General features: G+C 58.1%; 1 protein-coding gene across 7 annotated transcripts; it reads left to right on the plus strand.

Annotated features, from left to right (window-relative positions):
- Positions 1-380: 380 nt before the first annotated feature.
- GFI1B (growth factor independent 1B transcriptional repressor) lies at positions 381-14,376 on the plus strand. Of its 7 annotated transcripts, none has more exons than XM_060608240.3 (8): positions 381-978; positions 2,985-3,102; positions 7,289-7,408; positions 7,885-8,022; positions 8,442-8,725; positions 9,328-9,465; positions 10,473-10,737; positions 11,544-14,376. In XM_060608240.3, exons 3-8 carry the CDS (start codon positions 7,309-7,311, stop codon positions 11,720-11,722), a joined length of 1,104 nt encoding a protein of 367 aa, XP_060464223.1. In that variant the 5' UTR covers positions 381-978; positions 2,985-3,102; positions 7,289-7,308; the 3' UTR covers positions 11,723-14,376. The 7 variants fall into 7 exon arrangements, with proteins under 7 accessions (XP_060464223.1, XP_060464221.1, XP_060464220.1 ...); XM_060608238.3 differs by having other exon boundaries at positions 3,001-3,102; XM_060608237.3 differs by lacking the exon at positions 2,985-3,102 and having other exon boundaries at positions 385-978; positions 11,544-14,375.
- The last annotated feature ends 344 nt before the right edge of the window (positions 14,377-14,720 follow it).

The following is a 14,720-nucleotide window of genomic DNA, read 5'->3' on the forward strand; positions in this document are numbered from 1 at the left end:
GGACCTGCGTGTTACCTCGGGGCTTCCTGTCTCCAAACTTGTTTTCTTACCGAGGGAAACATAATCTCTCCAGCGCTGGGCTGGGAAGGCATGCAAATCAGCCTAACAGTGCTCGGTTTTGTGAGTTCTCCTCTTATGCAAAACCTCCTGAAATAAATCAGTCATCCCTAAGCCGTGGGAGGCTTGAGGGGCACAGGAGGGAGAAGGTGGGGGAGCAGGGGATGGGGCCCCAGCCTACCCCCGGTCTCCTCGAGGCCGCCAGATGGCGGCACGCGCAGGGCCTGGGGCCCAGAGTGCAACCTGCAGGTGGCCGAGGGGCTGGCTCGCGGGGCAAGCGCCTGGGCTGCTCCTTCCCCTGTGCTGGGGTCAAGTCCGGGGAAGCGTGAATTTGACCTTTCTTCTCAAAGGTCACCTCTGCAAGGACGAGTGGAGCCTCTCTAGGGGCCGTCTGGGGTGGCTTTGGAGCCCCGCGCTCCTGGCTTGGGATGGAGGGAGAGAGACAGAGACAAAGGAAGGAAGGAGGAAAGTGACGAGTTTGTACAAAATCAGGTGTACGAGGCAGCACTTTATTTTCACTTTAATTTCTTTTTAATGGGATGATTTAGCCGCTCCTTTCTCTTCCAGCAGGTCTGGGGCGCGGAGGGGCGCAGAGCGCGGCTCCCAGGGCGGAGGGCTGGCGGGCGGGAGCGCCGTCGGGCCCGGGAAGCTTTGATAAGCAAATGCCGGGGCGCTCTCTATTGGCTGCTTCTTCACCGCCAGATTTTGACACAAATAATCAGATTGAAAATCAAGGAGGGGAACAGAAGAGGGAAAAAAAAAAAAAAAAAAAACAGAGAGAGAGAGAGTGAGTGAGGGAAAGGGAAAAAAAAAAAGGAGAAGTATCTATTGGAGCAGAGTCCGAGGTTGACAGAGTGGAGCCGGTCCCCAGAGAGGCTGAGTGAGGTTCCCACCAAGACCCGCGACCGACCCGGACGCCAGGTGAGGGCTCCATCCCAGCCTTTTCTTTTTAGATTTGCATGTGTGACTTAGGTTGTTTCCAGGCAGGTTCCCGGGGCCCTTCTGCAGTCATGGGGAGAATAAGGTGGGCTCGGAGATCTCTTCCATGGGGCACAGCTTTCAGTGTTTGAACCCGGCCGGGGAGAAGGCAGTGGGAGGCAGAGCCCGTATGGGAACTACGCCCTCTGCCAACCGTGCATAAGTACCCTTTCCAAAACCCCATCGGGTCTGCCAAGGATCACCTGCGTGTGCGAGGTCATACCCACACCCCGGATCTCCCAGGGACCTGGCCAGAGCGTGGGGCGACACTCCTTGAGGTGCCTGGCTTGGGTGGGGGGGAGCGTGGGGCACAGACTGGCTGTGTCCCCCCCCCCCCCAGCCCTCTGAACTTGCCTTGTCTATAAAACAGGAGTGAACCCCAATTCCTGGGACACTTTGAGAGTGAGTGCCCTCTCATCCAGAGCCTCGTGAGGGGAGAAGGGAGAGTGCCTTGTCCACTGCCCTGGCCCCCAGCCTCCAGGAACGAGAGGGCTGTAGAAGGACACATGTCGTCTCAGTCTTTTCTACCTAACTTTGGAGAAAAACCCTAGTTGAGAGTGGGCGTCTGGGGTGAGGTCCCCGCTCTAAAACAGGGTTTGTTAAGGGGGAAGGTGGTCCCTAAAATCGCTGTGGGTAGCTGCTTGTGTACATTTTTCTGAGAGAGTCTGAAGTTTTCACGAGTCGCCTAGAGGGGGCTAATGAATTTGCAGGCTCCGAACTTGGTTCTGGTACGAGCTAATTGAGCTGCACCTGCCCACGGGGCTCATGCCTCCTAATATTTCTTCGTAAGCAACGGACGGGGAGAAGATTTCAGTCTTAGTGAGCTGGCAAGTTTCTCGTCCTCGGAGGTGGTACACAGGGGACCCTTTATGTACGGAGATGTGTGAGATGGCCTTCCAGCTCAAGATCTGGGGGTCGGTATGCTGGTTTCCCTGCAGAACGTTCCTGGGGAAGCATCAGAGACCCCCATCTGGGTTGCGTTTGATGGATGGAGTTAGCCAAAACCAATGCAGAACATTTTCTCGAGGTTTTCAGGAGGGTGGGTGGGGTGGGGGTCCTCTTGGAGAACCACAAGGACTCCTGACGTGTCTGGGGCCAGATCGCCACCAGGAAAATAGCCTGATCACATGTGATCTCGACCCTTTTCGGCAGCAACAGAAAACCTCACCGTCCTTAATTTAGAGGGAGGTTTTTTTGTTCATTTGTTCTCAGGCATTCAGACCGATGGGAGCTGCTCCAGTTCAGAGATGTTGGGGAAACGTGTTGTTCGCTCATTTGTGTTCTCATTGTGGTAAAATACACATCACAGGAAAGTGACCGTTTTCACCATTTTTTGAGTGTGCAGTTCTGTGGCATTAAATGCATTCACAATGTTGTGCAACCATCACCACCGTCCATCTCAAGGACTCTCTTCATCTTCTCAAACTGCAACTGTCCTTTCTGTGTCTACGAATCCGACTTTTCTGGAGACGTCGTATAAGCCGAGTCCTATGACATTCGTCCTTTCGTGACTGTCTTATTTCGCTTACACGTGCCCCCAAGACCCATCATGTTGTGGCAGGTGTCGGGACCTCCTTCCTCGATACGGCTGAATAATGTTCTGTTGTATGAAACAGCCATATTTTGTTTGTCCACCCCCTGCTGATGGACAGTTGGGTTGTTTCCTTCCATCTTTTGGTTATTGCGAACAGCGCTGCGATCAATTTGGGTAGACAGGCATCTGTTTGAGTCCCTGCCTTCCGTTCTTTTGCGTGTAAACTCAGAAGTTGGTTCACTCAGGATAATTGCAGTGTCTCAACGTAAGAGGAAGACGGGAGAAGTGCTTGCAAATTTCAAATAAGAATAATGAACCGCTCTCCGCGCGGGGCCCCTCACATCGCCCCGGACCCATTTCCCCTGACTCTTACCTGGAAAAAGGTTTTTAATTTTTGTTTGTGTTTCCCCTTGAGTCACGTCTTTAAACAGAAAGGAAGTCTGAAGCGTCCTCTATCACTGACTCTGAGAAACAACGGAGTCTTACCCAACCCTCCCAAAAAGGGAACCCGGGTGATGAGTTTCTCAGTCAAGGTAGGTCAGTCCCGCGTTGAAGGTCAACAAATTGTGCATGGGATTTTAGAGCAAAAGGGAAGTTTAGAAATCTCTTAGTCCAACGGTCCCTTTTGAGAGATAGGAAAACCAAGCCCCAGGTTGGAGGCTGACGTGGTCAAGCTCAAAGTCACAAAATCAGACCCAGCCCCACGGGAGGCCCGAGGTGCCTCGTCGTGGGGAAATCACAAGGCTGCGGCTCTGCGTCCGCCTGGAAGTAGGGGTGTGGGGCTGAGATTCTGACCCCGGGGTCGGGGCACCCTCTATCGGGATCGAGGGTTTTGGACGAGATGTTAACACCAAGTCTCTTTCCGGAGGCCGATACCATCAAGACCTCTGTTTCATGAAGAAATCTTAGGGTTCTTTCACAATCTCTGCTCCGAGCCCTTTCTCAGAACCGTCGAGTGAATCAAAACGGTGTGGTTGTTAATTAACTACAGTATAGGTGATTGGTTCCTGTTTTTTTTTTTTTTTTTTCTTTTAAACTCAGCTAACAGGGGCCAAAAGGAAGTTCTCGCGGTGTGTTTGCCCCCACGGGCGCTTAAAGGCTGGGCCATGAGGCTGGCTGTGCCTCCCTGCCAGGCTTAGCTGAGAGAACTTTCTGGGGAGGGAAGGGGAGGAAGCTGGGGACTCTGAGGGGATCACCAGAATAGGCCCTGAGGGTCGCCTTCCTCCAGCCAGGGACCCTGCAATCTGGGCCCCCTTGCTCGTGCACTTGTGCTGTCCTGGGTTCTAACCGGTTGACCTCTATGGGGTCCTCAGGCTCTGAGCCCAAGGGAACACCAAAGCTTCCTGAAGGAAGTCTTTCTCACCTGCTTCTCCACTCAAAGCTCTTCAGGAACCCACGTGGAACTTCTGGGTTCTGAAAAAAAACAGAGGGATCGAAAGAATTGGATTCCCCCCCCCCCCATCTTGCCCCACCCACCAGCCTTCCCTCCCTGTTCCAGGCGGGCAGAACCACAGATGCCCACAGGCAGAGCCCTGGGCCAGGAGTTCAAGTCCCAGCAGAACAGGAACACGGGGCCTGGACAAGCCACTTTCCTCTCTCAGCTTCAGTTTCCCCCTATGAGCCTGGAAGACAACCTTGTCCCCAGTGGGTGTCAGTTTGGTGACATCGTGCACACCAGGGAGCTTCAAATGCCTTCCTTAGCGTGTGGAAGGAGTTCCCTCTGCACAGAGTAAGCGCCCGCCCGGTGGTCTGACGGTCAGGAGCATAAAGGCCTGGGGGGGGCGGCCTGGGATCTGCTGGGGATCATGAGCCAGTCTCTAAGCCTCCATTCCTCCTCCGTAAAATGGGGCAGTAGCAACTCAGCCCCCAGGTCAGAATTAACCGAGCTAAGGCCCCTCAGATTCTGGCTGCAAGAAGGATCTCCTGGGATTCCAGCACTGAAGCTTGAATGCCTGCCTTTGGTTCTGACTTCCTAATAAGATACTATATAAAAATAATAAATCATCTTTTGATGGAGAGACCATGGTCCCTTGGAGGCCTCCCCCCCGCCCCAGCCGCAGAACAAAAAGCAAAAAAAAAAACAAACCAAAACCCAGTCCCCACCTCCCCCTGTGTGTGTGTTGGGGGGGGACCCCCGCTGGCTCTGCCTAGGGTCTGGCCTCCCCAGGGGGTTCCTGGGGCCAAGAGTTAGAAGGGGAAGGAAGGGGGCTGTGAGGAGCCCGGGCGGGGGAGGGGGAGGGGCAGGAGGAAGAAGACTGTCCCCGGGAGATAAGGCCACCGCAGGCTGCCCGACAAGCCTGGGGGGGGACAACAGGCCAGGCAAGCCTTGTGAAGCCAAAATCTGACAGCTGGACGGGACCCCAGGGCCTTCAAGTCCCACCTCTAAGTTTCAGATCCCAGAAGGGAAGGGCCTGGAGCATGTCCCTGGTCCCGGTCCAGGGCTCAGCCCTGTCCTCAGAGTGCACCTGCTTTGGGCGGGGTACTGGGAATGCAACCAATGGACAGGCCAGGACAGGATGTGGGCTGTGCCTGCCTTCCTGAAGCTTCTTCTCCCATGGGCTGAGATGCCACCACCTGCTCTGTGCTCCTGCAGCCCAGGCCCCACGCCAAGCACTTTGCACATTTGTTTGCAAGGAGGTCCTTTCTGCTCCAACAGTCGCAGGAAGGTGGGTTGCGATCCCCATTTAGCAGATCTGGACACTGAGACCTACAGCGAGGAGGGCAGGGCCTAGGATGACCCGGGAGCAGAGGGGTCTCTCCAGACTCCCGATGCCCTGGGGGCTCTGGTGAGGGGCAGGCAGGCCTGGGCACAGCTGGGGGGGGGGTCCGTCTCCTGCCTCATTCGGGGTCCTCTCTGGGGGAAGGGGTTCCTCCCTGGGCCTGCTCCAAAGGCAGGGCTCCAAGCTGCTCTCTCTAATCTCCCTCCTCCCAGCCGGTTCCTTGCCTTGGCCTTATCACCCAGCCCTGGCTGTTGTTGGAGCAGCTATAATCCTTTTCCCGCGCTTGGCCCTATGGTCCCTGCAGCCCTCCGTGGCTGCTGGCCTGGGGAAGGGGGTTCCTGCTCCAGTGCCCGGGAAAGGGAGCAGCAGAGGAGCCACCGGGAACGGCATTGGCAAAGTATTTCCTGCGCCCCTGCCTGGGCATGGCACGGGGGTGAGGAGGAAGGAGCCCCACCCAGATGCTCTCTGTCTCCCAGGAGCCCTCAAGGGAAGCCGGGAGCATCAAGGTGTTCTGGCTCAGCCGCTCCCCGACCCCCGCCCGGGGCCAAGTACAGGTCCCTTACTGATTTGGGCCTCGTGTCTTCCCCAACCCCCTGGCCGCTGCCCACTGCTCGGTTCCTGCAGTTGGCGGACATTGGCCTCCTTCTCCACGTCCGGCCTCCCAGTAGGGTGCACTGGTGGTCTTCTCTGGCCTTGAGCCCCACACGCAACTCCAAGCCTCCCCTCCACCCCCATGCAGAGAGAAGGCTCCTCCCTCTCTGGGCCCTGGACTCCGGGCCGGGGCCATGGACAAGGGGCGGCCCTGCTCTGGCTGCATCGGCACCAGGGTAATGCGGATTTGCTATTGGGGTGGCCCTGATGCAACCTGCCCGCCCCCCGTCCCCTCCGTGGTAAGCACTGAGCACATGAGAGACCCTGGCTGGCACTAGGCACCTGGATGCCATGCCTTACAGAAAAGGCAGTAGGCCCAGAGAGGTTAAGCATCTGCGCCCAAAGCACACAGCAGATGAGCCGAGATTCTAACCCATGAGCATCTGACTCCAAAATCTGCACTCAGACCACCCCTTTCCGTGGCCTCCAAATGCAGACGCCACAGGGGTGAAATTCAGCTTTCTGGCTGCGGGGCCCACGGGGGAGGCACCCCTGCCCTTCCTCCTCTGCTCCCAGTGCAACTCAGGGCGTGTGGACAGGAGCAGGCTGACCCTGGGGGTTTCTAGAAGGTGGGTGTATTAGTTTCCTGGCAAGGGAGCAGTAGGGGAGGGAAGGTTAGGATTTCTGCCATAGGAAAATACTAGAAACCGGGTGGCTTCAACACTCAATTCATTCTTTCAAGGCTCTGGAGTCTGGAGATCCAACCTCAAGGTTTCAACGAGGTCAGTTGCCTTCTGGAGGAAGGAATCTCCAGATTCTGATTCGTGGGTTCGAGCCCCACGTCGGGGTCTGTGCTGACGGCTCCGAGCCCGGAGCCTGCTTCGGATTCTGGGTCTCCCTCTCTCTCTGCCCCTCCCCCACTTGTGCTCTGTCTCTCTCTGTCTCTCAAAAATGAATAAATGTAAAAAAAAAAAAAATTAGAAAAAAAAAAATTTTTTATCCGCCAAGACCCTATTTCCAAATGAGGTCACATTCACAGGTTCCGGGGAGTCATGAACTTCTTTTTTTTTTTTAATTTTTTTTTAATGTTTATTTATTTCTGAGACAGAGCATGAGTGGGGGAGGGGCAGAGAGAGAGGGAGACCCAGAATCCGAAGCAGGCTCCAGGCCCCGAGCCGTCAGCACAGAGCCCGACGCGGGGCTCGAACCCACGAACCGTGAGATCATGATCTGAGCCCAAGTCGGTCGCTCAACCGACTGAGCCACCCAGGCGCCCCAGGAGTCATGAGCTTCCGGGGGACACTATTCAACTCAGGACAGTGGGTTCTGACTACAGGAGGCGGCTCCAAAATACAGAGAATGTTGTCCTCTTGTCCTTCCCAACCGTCCTCGCCCTCTCTCCGTGCAGGTGTGGGGTGTGCGTTCACAATGCCACGCTCCTTCCTGGTAAAGAGCAAGAAAGCTCACACCTACCACCAGCCCCGCCTCCAGGAAGATGAACCCATCTGGCCTCCTGCCTTTAGCCCTGGTGAGTCAGAGCTCCCCTGCTGTGCCCACCCGGGGCTCCCTGCCCCCCCCCCCCGCACCCCGTGTTGGGAAGTCTGCAAGCAGGGGGGGCACGGCATATGTTGGTTGAACGAATGAATGAATGCACCCGTCTCTTCTGGCCCCTTGGGATGACGGAAGCTTCCGGATTGGAGCTGGCCCTCCGCAGCTGACATGTGGGTCCTAACCAGAGTCAGAAAAGATCTAGGGCTGAGCTCAGGTGCTCAGAAAACTAAGCCTGGTCCAGGAGTTCTCCTTCTGGGTCCCCTTTGGCCGCAGCCCTGCTCCCCCCATCCTGGGGCCCGGTCAGGGCCCGTGCGCATGAGCAGCTGGGGACAGCAGTAAATGGGTCTCTGGGTCCCCATCATCTTGGGAAGGGTGTCCCCCACCCCACCCCCTGCTCCCTCTGGACTGCCCAGAGCTGTGGCCGGTGGCTCTGATGGTCTTGTCTCCCCACAGGGGCCAGGGACCAGGTCCTGAGCAACGATCCCGTCCTCAGCACCCTGTTCCCGAACCAGCGCCTGGCCTGGACTGACCTCAAACGGGAAACAGAGCTGGAACTGGACCAGAGCCTGACCAGGACGGCCTTGGTGCCAGGTAGGCGGGCTGGGACCCCCGGCCATCCACAACCCCCACCCCCCCCCCCACCCCCAACCAGTGCAAGTGGAAGGAAGGGTGGACGGGCTCTGGAGTCAGGAAAGAGCGACAAGGTCACCCGGATGCGATCTGAGCTCTCCGGCTTCTGCCTGGCCCCCTCTCGGACGGGGAGCTCATACCCAGCTGAGAGCTTCTGTGTGGTGGGCGGGCTGGTACAGTGGGTGAGGTGGGCACTCTGCGGGTGCTGAGGGCGTGTTTCCGGGGTGAAAAGATGAGGAGCCACAGTGAGGACCCAGGCCCGCTCCCACAGTAAATATCTGGGTTACAGACCCAGACCCTCAGCGTGAGGTCGCTAGGCGGGGAGGGGTGGGAGTGGCGCCCTAATGATAAATAAATGAATCGCCACCCTACATGTGCAGACACGCGTCCGCTCTCCACAGAGGGCCCCGCTGTAATGCCCCGATCCCAGGACAGGGACTCCGACTCACCCCCGTTCTACAAGCCCAGCTTCTCCTGGGATGCCCTGGCCTCCTCCTATGGCCACAGCTACCGGCAGGCCCCCTCCACCATGCAGTCTGCCTTCCTGGAGCGCTCCGTCAGCCTGTATGGGAGCCCTCTGGTGCCCAGCACTGAGCCGCCCTTGGACTTCAGCCTCCGCTGCTCCCCGGGCATGGACGCGTACCACTGTATCAAATGCAACAAGGTAAGCAGCTGGGGAGGGGGGCGGCGGGGGGGGGCGGCTCACGGGCCCTGCTCTGCATCCCCTCTGCAGGTCCCTGGCAGGGGCAGGCGTCCACAGCCGGGGGTTCCCTGTGCTGCGAATCTCGGGTCCTTTGGCGGGGTCAGGGCTTCAAAATGCTCGTCCCCATCATGGTGTTTGAGCCCTGACTGTGCGCCAGGCCTGTGCGAAGCACTTGACGCGCCTGAGCCCTGGGACGTGGATGAAAGGCTAAGGTTCAGAGAGGTTGAATCACTTGCCCCAGAACACACAGTAAGTAGACGTCAGTACCAGCGGGCTGACTATTCGGCCTCTAGAGAGGGCTGGGAGGGACTTTTTACATGCTCCCACAGCCCCCATTTTAGAGACAGGAAACCGAGCCACAGAGAGGGAAAGGGACCTTCCCAGGACACACAGCAAAAGCCAGCAGAATCGGCAACCCCGTGCTTCCCCTCCTTTATGCCCGTCTGTGCCTGGGCACGGAGGTGGAGGGGTGGAGGTGGCCTTGGGACCCCAGGCCCGGCTCCCCGTCCGCAGCACCCCCCCCCCCCCCCCCGCCGTGGCCTCACGCTCTGCCCTGCCTTCAGGTGTTCTCCACCCCACACGGGCTCGAAGTGCATGTCCGACGCTCCCACAGCGGGACCCGGCCCTTCGCCTGCGACATCTGTGGCAAAACGTTCGGCCATGCCGTGAGCCTAGAGCAGCACACGCACGTCCACTCCCAGGTAGGCAGCTCGTCAAGCAACCCCCCCCCCCCAGCCCCGTCCTGCTCTGTGCTGCCCCCAGGAAGCCTGGGAGCTGTGCCTGGGTCTCTCGCCGTGCCCCTGAGGGTGACACATACCAGGGGCCCTTCCCTCCCCCATCTGGGTCTCCCAAACCTGCTCTTCCTAAAAATGATTACATGATACATATTTTAAAATTTGTTCTCTATAGAGAATGTTTGTTCTAAAATGCTAGTTATGTTACAGTTTTCCCAAAACTGTATATAATATGTACAATTATAACAAACTTCACTCCCTGATGGACCAAATCAACCTCACGTGCCGTTGGAAGAGGCTCCTGGGCCAGTGGGATTTCGGGGGGCAGAGAGATGTCTGTGACACGGAGAAATGATCCTGCCCTCTGGGTGATCAGTGCAGGTGTCCTCGGCTTTGAGGCTCTCGACTTCGAGAATCTTGGGGTCAGGCTTCGATGTCCGTCTTGTCCCACGTAGCCCTTCTTGAATATTCCATTCCAGGGAAAGCACCCGAAATGACCTGAGTTGCTAACACCGGAGTAAATAGAAGCTGAGGCAGGAAAGGCAGGATATGGGCATGAGAGCTTATGAATGCAACATGGGCTCAGCTCTCCACCCTTCGAGGTCATGACTGCTCTTGTAATGTCCAGATGAGGAAACTGAGTCTCAGCGGGGGGGGGGGGGGGGGGGTTAATGACTTGCCTGAGGTCACGTTGGCCTATAAGGGGCAGAAGCCAGAATTGGGCCCCAATAATACAGACCCTTAACCACAGTCCACGACGGTGCCCCGGATCAGTCGGTCTCTCAGTCAGTCAACAAACGCATGTCGAGGCTTATTTTGCATGGGATACTGTAAAGTTTCCAGGGAAAAACCCACAGGAGGCCACTCGGGCCCCATGTCTCGGCCCCCGTTGGAAATGCAGAAATGGGGGTCTCTGGGTCCTCTCCTCCAGGCCCCGTTCTCGAGGCCACCCCAACGAGTGTCCTGTTCCTCAGGGGATCCCGGCAGGGCCCGGTCCTGCACCCAGCGTGGCAGTCCCGGGTCTCGAGGCCCCGCCTGCGCCTGACCCCCCGGGGCCTCGTTTCCTCCGGCAGGAGCGCAGCTTCGAGTGCCGGATGTGCGGCAAAGCCTTCAAGCGCTCGTCCACCCTGTCCACGCACCTGCTCATCCACTCGGACACGCGGCCCTACCCCTGCCAGTTCTGCGGGAAGCGTTTCCACCAGAAGTCGGACATGAAGAAGCACACCTACATCCACACCGGTGAGGCGCCCCGGGTTCCCCCGCCAAGCCCGCCCCTGCCCAGGCGCAGCCTCTGGGTGCCCCCACCCTCCTCTGTTGAAAGGTCCCCCCCCCGGTTCAGCCGAGGGGGGTCAAGTTACACAGTGAGGGGGCGCTCCCCTCCTCGCGGAGGGCTGGCTGCACAGTGCTCTTTAAGCACACATTTAGCGCCTGGGAAAAACACCAGGAAAGAAACAGCAAACGTGTGCTCTCTGGGTAGAAGTGAGAAGGGCAGGCGACTTTGCCTTTCATCCCTTCATTCCTCCAGTCATTCGCTCCCTGGCTGCTAAGCGAGTGCCTCTTTTGCACCAGGCGCTGGGCACGTTGACACACAGGATGGACCCAGTCCCTGCCTGATGTCAGGGGGCGTAGGGGGTGACAGAGTTACAGTATTCTGGTCGGGGGTGCAGGGGGTGACAGAATTGTAGTATTCCTGTCTCCCTCTTTTTTTTTGTTTAATGTTTATTTATTTTTGAGAGAGAGAGAGAGAGCACACGAGCAAGGTAGGGGCAGAGACAGAGAGGGAGACAGCACGGAGCCCGATGCGGGGCTCGAACTCACAAACTGCCACACCGTGGCCTGAGCCCAAGTCGGAAGCTTAACCCACTGAGCCGCCCGGGGGGCCCCTCCTGTCTCCCTTTTCTAGCTCCTTTCGAAAGTGAACATAGGCGGGCCGTGAGATAACACGGTGAAGTTCGGAGAGCAAATGCAGGGCACCGGGGCCGGGGGGTGGGGGTGGGGGGTGGCCTGGCACCAAGGCCCTTGACCCCGTCCTTGCTGCCCCGCAGGTGAGAAGCCACACAAATGCCAGGTGTGCGGGAAGGCCTTCAGCCAGAGCTCCAACCTCATCACCCACAGCCGGAAGCACACTGGCTTCAAGCCCTTCAGCTGTGAGCTGTGCACCAAAGGCTTTCAGCGCAAGGTAGACCTGCGGCGGCACCGGGAGAGCCAGCACAATCTCAAGTGAGGCTGCACCTGCCCCCGGCTCCGGGCCAGCCCGCCCTGAGGTCCCGAGACCCAGAGGGAGGCCGGCCTCGTGCACCCACACTTCCCCCCCCCCCCCCCCCCCCCCCCCGCCAGTCCCTTGGAGTCAGCACCGGACGGGAATCTTGCAGCCTGTTTTGAGACTCACGAAATTGCTGTGTGACCTCGAGCAAGTGGCTTTCCCTCTCTGGACCGACGTGTTTCTGCTGCAAAGGGTGGGGACTGGGTCGGGTCTTTTCTGAGCTGAAGTTGTCTAGAGATCTAAGAGCTTGGGCGCCTTCCCCAGGGCAGAGCCCAGAAGGCCAGCGTAGCCCCCTGTGGACAGGGGGAGGCCGAGAATAGACCGGAACTGGGATCCACAGAGAAATCTTCCCCCTGCCCGCTGCCCTTTGTGCTGAGATCTGGTTTTCAGCGGGCCTCTTTCTGGCTGCCACGGATGGCCAGAGCCGTCTCCTGCCCCAGTGGGAGGCCCGACACCCCTCTGCTTCAGGCAGTGCTGCTGGCACTCAGCTGGCCATGGGGGTTCCAGTTCTGCTTTGAGGCCATGGGGCTGGAGAAAACAGCAGTTACCGCCATCAAAAGCCTGTCCCTCTCAGCTGCTGTAAATCCAAATAAAGACACAGATTTATTTACATTTGACCCGCGTCTAACAAGTGCCTAGTGGGTGCGAGCTGGCTTTGGGAAGGGATGGCAGAGAAGGCTGGGGCGCCTGTCTGGCTCAGTCCGAACAGGATGTGCGTCTTGATCTCGGGGTTGTGAGTTCGAGCACCACGTTGGGTGTGGAAATTACTAAAAAAAAAAAATTAAAAGCTAACAAAACAAAACACACACACAGAAAGCTGTGGAGTTGCTGGCCGACAGGTTGGGGGACGTGTGCTCAGACCAAACTGGTGAGCGCTGGAATAAAGTGTAAGAGACCCTTGGGGCAAGGTTGCCGGGGAAGGGGGAGGCTAATGCCGTGCGAGCAGGTATCTGTTTTCTGGCTGCTGTTAACGAATTACCATGAAGTTAGTGGCTTAAAACAATACGAGTTATCCTTGTGCGGTCCTGGAGGTCAGGAGCCCCAAATGACTCTTACGGGGCTGCACCCAAGGAGTTCCCAGGGCTGGAGCCTCCAGGGGAGAGGCCGGGGGCCGCCCTCAGCTTGCGGCCGCTTCATCCGTGTCGAAAGCAGGCCTCTCTGACCCTTGTTTCCATCTCCCGTGTTATTCTTCTGCCTGGCCTCCCTCTTGTAAGGACGCTTGTGATCACATGGGGTTCACCTGGATGATCCGGCATAATCTTTCCATCTCAAGGTTCTCGACGTCATCGCCTTGCCGTGTGCTGAATAATGGCTCCCAAAGATGACACCCGCGTCCTAATCCCTGGAACCTTATATGGCAAAAGGGACTTTGCAGATGTGGTCCAGTGAAGCTTGACGCGGCCCTTCACTAGCTGTAGAATGTGACAGAGGGTCCTTGTCCATTGGGAGGATTCTCTGAGGCCTTGCAGCAGTGAGCAGGGCCATGTCCTGCCCATCCTTTGAGGCCCACTCAAATGCTGCCTCCTCCATGAAGCCTCCCTTAGTTATTCCAGCCAGGAGCTCTCCCACCTCTGAAGGCTGAGCTCTTTGGGCTTCCCAGCTCAGGACCCACTGAACCTGCAATGGTTATATGTGGGTCACTTTCCCCTCTGCCAGAAGGTATTCTCTTGGCTCCAGCCCTCAGCACCAAGCCCATGCCTGGCCCACAGCAAGGGGACACTTCGGAATGAGTCTCCTCCAGGTACCGAGTGGGGCCCAGGGTTTTCACACAGCGAGTCTAACCCGCACAACCCTCTGCAAAGGCGGTGTCATTATCCTACACAGCAGGCAAGTGCAGAGCTGGGATTCCAATCCGATTCAGGGGCAAGATGGCAGCGTTCTTCAAGTCTCTGTTGACCCTTCCTCCCAATGAAGCCGGCAGAGGCTTCCCCCAGACCTCCCATTTGCTTGAACCTGTGGGGTCCTGAGGCCTCCTGGAGGATGGCAATCCCTCCTCCTAGGCTCTGGGTCTGGCCAGACAGGACCCCTCCACACTTCATTCCAGAGGCGTTTTCTGTTTACCGTAGCCAGAAGTGCCCTGACAGGTGTATGAAGCAGAGGTAAGGGGTTGAGATTTGCATGGGAGGGTCGTCTGGCCTCCCCATCAGGCTCCCAGTTTGTGGGGTTTCCCAACAAAGTCTTGGAGACCACCTGCTTCCTCCTCTCCTCCGGTCCATGGACACAGAGGGGCCCACAGAGGCAGATGGGCATGCCCAAAGCCACACATGGGGGCCAGGCCTGGAATGGATCCGTGTCAGGGGCCAGGGAGGGTGCTGGGGACACACACACAGACACACACACACACACACATGCACGGATGGGGAGCTGCTTTGCATGTTCTTTGTTTGCTAAACAAAGCCACACCAATATTAGGAATTTGGCCACTTCTGCAGCAGGGCGGGGTGAGAAAGAGATGCCGGGCTCGACGACAGACAGACACACACGTTTCTTCATCCGCGGGGGTTCCAGAGCTCACTTCCACCGAGCCCCCCGTGGTGTGGGGGCTGGGGGACAGTGGAGGCCGGAACCCCGTTTGCACGTTGCTGAGAAAGGGGGCCAGTGCGGGCAGGTGAAACTTGCTTCCTGTCCCAGGGGAGAGAGATTCAGCCCCGTGTGGAGGGGCCTGGGGGTCGTTGGGGGGTTGGGGGCTGCTCCGCAGATGCGCTGAGCCTAAGAGCCATGCCGCTGCCCCTTCCAAAGTCCGGACCTTCGCGCAAGCCCAGGGCTGTCGCAGGCAGGGCCGCGTTCCCCGGAGAAGGCTCAGGAACCAGCACTTTGCCCGCCGTAAGCTCCCCGTCGAAGTCCTGTCTCCTTCAGGACCCGGGCTGCGCTCCTCGCACTGGGCTGGGGGCCGCTCAGCCGGCGCAGGGGGGCAGCACCCTCACCGCCTGTGCCTGCAGGGGCGCCCCCGGGCCCATCC

This window comes from Panthera onca, chromosome D4 (assembly GCF_046562875.1).
Source record: "Panthera onca isolate mPanOnc1 chromosome D4, mPanOnc1 haplotype 2, whole genome shotgun sequence".
NCBI classification, from domain to species: domain Eukaryota; kingdom Metazoa; phylum Chordata; class Mammalia; order Carnivora; family Felidae; genus Panthera; species Panthera onca.

Bases quoted from the DNA above. Each gene is read 5' to 3' on its own strand.
- GFI1B (XM_060608240.3), top strand. From the start codon at position 7,309: ATGCCACGCTCCTTCCTGGTAAAGAGCAAGAAAGCTCACACCTACCAC. The intron at 8,023-8,441 runs GTAGGCGGGCTG...CTACATGTGCAG, and splicing joins CAGGACGGCCTTGGTGCCAG to ACACGCGTCCGCTCTCCACA. The intron at 9,466-10,472 runs GTAGGCAGCTCG...CCTGTTCCTCAG, and splicing joins ACACGCACGTCCACTCCCAG to GGGATCCCGGCAGGGCCCGG.